At 35.1% G+C, this 5,687-nt stretch overlaps 1 protein-coding gene across 1 annotated transcript; it reads left to right on the top strand.

The window, feature by feature from the left end:
* The first annotated feature begins 4,622 nt into the window (after positions 1–4,622).
* On the top strand, positions 4,623–5,270 carry LOC131639974 (uncharacterized). The gene has a single exon (XM_058910393.1). The coding sequence runs from the start codon at positions 4,623–4,625 to the stop codon at positions 5,268–5,270; it is 648 nt and encodes a 215-aa protein (XP_058766376.1).
* The last annotated feature ends 417 nt before the right edge of the window (positions 5,271–5,687 follow it).

Below are 5,687 nucleotides of genomic sequence, written 5' to 3'. Positions count from 1 at the left end.
ATAGCGCAACATTTTGTGTCCCGAATAAAAAGATCAAGTATGGAAGAGAATTGTATGCGGTTGATTTAAGACTTATGGAAATTTGTCGTGTAGATGCTATGATTTTATCAAGCTTCTGATAAATTTCCATTAACTTTAAACCCGAGAACATCCTTCACTCACCATCGATTTTCATTACTAACATTTTCATGATATACTTGACAAGTTTCAAGATGGCCATATTTAACAACTAACAATTAACTTTAATTTCCGCACTTTATTATGTTGCTCTTTATATTTCACTTTATTGCTTTATTTTATCATTTCATCATGTTTATGTTTCCGCCATTTTCTCTTTGTCCATTTGGACGTTTATATTCCGCTATTTGCTATTTGTCCATTTGGACGCTTTGTTTATGTTTCCGTTATTTTTTCTTTGTCCATTTGGACGCTTTGTTTATTTTTCCGCTACTTTCTTTTTGTCCACTTGGACCATACTCTTTTTTTGTGCTAAAATATTAATAAACAACTTAAAATCTAAAAACACATAAGGCCATATGGACTATTGGTTACTATCCCGAGCATTTTGGAGACTTGGACTTTTTGACTTAGTACCTATGGACCTTATTATTCTGCTGTTATTCTGTCTGTCTGGCATTGGATTGTTGTCTGTTTGTGTGTGGATGTATTTCCTCGCAAAGCCATTGATATTTAATTCCAAGGCGTCTTGATAAGGATTTTACCCGAAAACAACTGTTACTCTGCCCGATTTTCGTCAGGATTTTAATGTGCTTAATGCAAAGTTGTGCTAAAGTCAATAAGATCATCTGGTTCCCCGAGTGGTAATGTGTCGGATTAGTGTTGATAATCCAAAGGGTGGGAAATCTACCTTGACTCTTAATGTCAAGTTTTGGCTTCTTTTTGGTTAGGTCGTTCTTTTCTTAGCTTTTATTTTATGCACTAGGATAGCCTCTTCATCTCCTCCCCTTCTTAGATTTTCAAAATCTCCTCCCTTTTTCCAAAACCTTCTTATGTTTGTAAAACTCTTTAAAAACCTTTCTTTAAAAAAAATATCTTTTGCCCTTAGTGGTTTTTCTTCAAAAGTTTAGACACGATTAATTGTTGTAGTGAGTTGCGATACCTTACGATTTTGAAATTGATTGATATAATGAGATCTTTATCGCATGAGAGAGCTAGTGGCATAATCGTTGTTTTTTATCCGATTTGGATCCCTTCTTTCATTTGCGATGCAAAGAACTCATTTGTTCTCACGCTCAAGATCAATGGCTGAGTATTCTCTCTGACGACCATAAAGTGATTATTCCTTTTTTTAAAAACCTTTTCCCTTAAGTGGAACTACATTAACTTTGACTTCTCCATTGCACCGAGGAGGTATGTAGGAACAAGGCTTAACGTCTTGTCGAACTTATTTTAAAAATAAAACAAACCCTTTTTTAGCACACACGGCACAGATTTTCAAAAAGGTTTCTGTGGAGTACCACATATATGAGGGGAGCTTAAAACCTTCCCCTTGTATAATAAACACCCGTACCTAAGATCTCTTTTTGTTTTAAAAACAAACTTCGGGTTTTTTCGTTCTTTTCCCATTTCCTTTGGAAACAATAAAGTGTGGTGGCGACTTTCACTGAAATATTGAGTCGAGTCAACTTAATGGCTTCGATCTCAGATTTTTGCCGCTACACATACCCCAATTTTTGACCCTAAGATTATACATCATTTGCATCTCAATCATTAATCAAGAGCTCCATTTGGAAGCTCTGTTTTCGGTGTTATGCTTACTTTATCTCTGAGGGGAACCATCAAGCACCCATATTTGTTCAATTTGTTTTATAATAACCAAAATAAAAAAATATGCATTTTGTCTCTTTTGTTTGTGTTTTACAGGTAAAAGATCGATTCAGGGCCAAAACAGTTCAGAAAGAAATTTTTTAGAAAATTGGCTGGAGAAACTGATTTCCCCAAAAAGAGAAACCGGTTTCCATGGAAGAAAATTAAAAAAAAAAAAGAGGGAAACATGACATCATTTTGGCACCAATCTCATTTCCTTGATTATTTATTATCATTACCAATATTCCACATCATTACCACAATTAATTTCTTTCATTAACCTCATTTAACCCCATTTTACCAATTAAATTCAAATTAATCTTCAAGAGACAATTACCAAATTGCAACTATCCTCACTTCCAATTCTATAAATAGAGGTCTCTACCTCTTCATTTCACAAGCTTGGAGAGCCAAAGAAAATCTTGCATTTTCTCTTCCCATCCTTTCTCATCCTCTCACTCAAAGTTAATTTTCATAAAAATTAGTAAGATTCACATTGAATCCTACTAATTTTTGAACTAAAACTTCATTTATTCACACTCTTTTTTTGTTTCTCATCATCAATTGTTGGGAGATCAAAGCACTTGGTGTTGTGTTCTTGAAGTATACTTAAAGTTTGAGAAAGAATTGGTAATTCTCTTGATCCATTCCATATTCCAACAAATGATCCTTTGTTGTTTGTGTGTGATGCACCTTTGGTGCTACATTGATGCCTTTTGCTTGTTATTTGATGTATTTTTGTGCACAAATTGATCTAATATTATAAGGTGTTTGATGTTATGTTTAAGCAAAGTTTTCTCTCTTAAAATGCTGGTTTTCTGAAAATTTCGTTCAGGAAACTGGTTTCTCTATTTGAGGAAACCAGTTTCCCTAACTGTTTTTTGCTAGATTCGAAAAAAACGTGTATAGGAAACCCGTTTCCCTGTTTTAGGAAACTGGTTTCCTGATAGCATTTTGCTTTTTTTGCCTTTTAAACTTGTTTTTGGTTCTTACTCTTCTTCTACTCCATTCTTTTGATATTTTCTTTGAATTACAAGTTTAGAGGTCTAATTCCTCTTCAAAGTCAATGGATTTAGGGCGTTGATAGGATGAGAATCCTAATCCGCAATATTAAGTGATTGAACTTGAAGATGGAAGGAACCTTTGAATGTAATTCCATCTTTTACTTCTTTTTATTTTGATCGATGAAAATCTTCGATACCATTGGAATTCTTTTGCATTCTTGATGAGGACGAGACCGGTACCTATTTTCTTTTCGTGCGGTATTGCTTTCGGAGAACGATCTACATATCGTTTCTCTCGCATGCATTAGCATAAAAATTGTTGACCGACCTCGTTGTAGGGTAACTTCTACATAAGTTACTTGGCAATCTTCTTAACATAGCGCAACATTCATTCTCTCGAATCGGAGAAAGATCAAATATGGCAGAGATTGTATGCAGTTAGTTTAAGACTTATGGAAGTTTATCGTGTGGTCGCTATGATTTTATCAAGCTTCTGATGAACTTTCATTGAATTTAAACCCGAGATCATCATTCATTCACCATCGATCTTCATTTCGATCATATACTTGACAAGTTTCAATATGGTCATCTTGCTAACAATTGACAATTAACTTTAATTTTCGCACTATATTATATTGTTTTTTATATTTTCGCTTTATGCTTTCTTTTATTTTTGTGCTAAAACACTAATAAGCAACTTAAAATCATAAAAAAACACTTAAGGCTCTCTATGGACTATTGGTTACTATCCCGAGCATTTTGGAGACCTGGACCTTTTGGACTTAGCACTTCTGGCCTTGTTATTCTGTCTGGTATTGGATTGTTGTCTGTTTGTATGTGCAGGTATTTCCTCAAAAGTCCTTGATGGTTATTTCCAAGGCATTGTGATAAGGAATTCACCCATACGCAGTCGTTACTCTGCCCGATTTTCATCTGAATTTTATGATGTGTTCCTAAGACTTGGTGCAAGTTGTGCTAAAGACAATCAAGTTCATCTGGATCCCCAAGTGGTAATGCGTTGGTTTAGTATTGGTAGTCCAAAGGATGGGAAATCTACCTTGACTCTTAATGTCAAGTGTTGGCTTCTTATTTTGGTTAGATCTTTCTTTACCTTAGCTTTTATTTTACGTTCAGAAGGGTGTTCTTTCTTTAAACTCTATAGATACAGACCATCAATGGGCTGATACCTTTACAAAACCCCTTGCTGAATATAGGTTTAAGTTCATTCTGAAGAACATCAGTATGGATTTATGCCCATAATGAAGTTGTTGAGATGATCTGATATGTGGATTAGTCTGAAGAATATGATTTATTTATTTGCTTATTTTATATATCAGATGTTCTGATTATGTATGTTCATATAGATACTCTGAATTTGTTATCACTAACGTTTCATGTGTCTAAGTATGATTCAGAACTTCTGTTAAAGCAAAACAGCTGTCACCATCTACCCTAAGATGATGACCACGTGTTCACTCATTTTGAAGGGACAAGCATGCGTGCAGTTGATTAGACGTCGCCCTAGGTAACTTTGCAAATCTTTTCAAATCTCACGCTATCCTCCACTAACTTCTTTCGGCATTAAATGTGATTGATTCATATTCTGTAACCGTTGCATTCAGAACCTCATTGCATTTCTTTTTCAAATCCGTGTCTATTTAAATTCATTACATCTTCATTTTTTCCTTTTTCACTCCTTCATCATCTTCATTGTTTATGCATTTCTGTCTCCTTTTTTGCTTTCATCTAAACCCTAAAACAAAGAAACCCAGAAATCTCAAGTGTTCTTCAATGGCTTCTTCAGTTCAACAATCTGCTTCGTCTTCTCAACAACAACAACAACAAACTGTCTATTCTCCATTAAAAACTTGTCTAATTCCGATGGCTGAATTGGAAGTTCTAGGGGAACTCATGGTAGACTTTGATAATCTTCAAGAACATGGGTTTAACTTGAAGAACAACATGCTGGTTCAAGGCTGGGCAAACTACTTTTATCGTCTCATTGGACCAGTTTACCCTTATTTAGTAAAGGAATTTTGGATTCATGCTACCCTAACTCCCAAAGCTATCATCTCCTTTGTCTTAGGGCAAGATATTTCAATTACTGAGAATCTCATAAGGAAGTTATTGAATCTCCAAGGTTTGGGTGGAGTAACTGGCGCTATTCCTGGGAGAACCGATTGGGAAACAATTTACCTAGAATTCTTTACATCTGGTAAAGGATCACCAAACACCAAGGATATGAAGCCTTCATACAGAGTTTGGGAAAAGATCATTCGTGGAACTATAAACCACAGAAAATCAACTATCTCGACAACCAATATAAATCAAGACCAGCAGTTCCTTCTGTATTGCATTGGGAAGAGTATGAGAGTTGATTTACCTCACATTCTGTTCCATCATCTGAGGACTCATATGAAGGAATCAAGAGAAGCATAACGTCTAAAATATCCCAAGATCAAGAAGAACACCATTCATATTGGAAGGCTGATATCAGACATTCTGACAGAGAGTGGTCTGATTGATGCTCTGAAAGCAGCTGGCTCAGTTCAAGATCTGACAACTGTTTGTGGAAGTACTCTGACTGTCCATACTCTGAGGAGAATGAAATTAATTGAAAAGGTACTGTTAGAACAAGATTTGTTCTGATCAATATTCTTAGTTTTGATGATAACAATGTATATGAATTTTGTATGAGATAATGTGGTACTCTAATACTATGCAATTTCCATTTCAGGAATTATATAAAGAGTATGCACAAAATCAGCGCAAGAAGCACTGACTCAGAAGGTTCAACATGCAACATCAGAACATGGTCTGGCAAGACATCAGAAGATGGTCAAGCAGAATCAAAAC

The sequence above is a fragment of the Vicia villosa genome, unplaced genomic scaffold (genome assembly GCF_029867415.1).
Source record: "Vicia villosa cultivar HV-30 ecotype Madison, WI unplaced genomic scaffold, Vvil1.0 ctg.002874F_1_1, whole genome shotgun sequence".
Lineage (NCBI taxonomy): Eukaryota > Viridiplantae > Streptophyta > Magnoliopsida > Fabales > Fabaceae > Vicia > Vicia villosa.
This window is presented reverse-complemented; position numbering and strand designations above follow the sequence as displayed.

What these genes read in the sequence shown, in the direction of transcription:
- LOC131639974 (XM_058910393.1), top strand. Translation starts at nt 4,623, where the DNA reads ATGGCTTCTTCAGTTCAACAATCTGCTTCGTCTTCTCAACAACAACAA.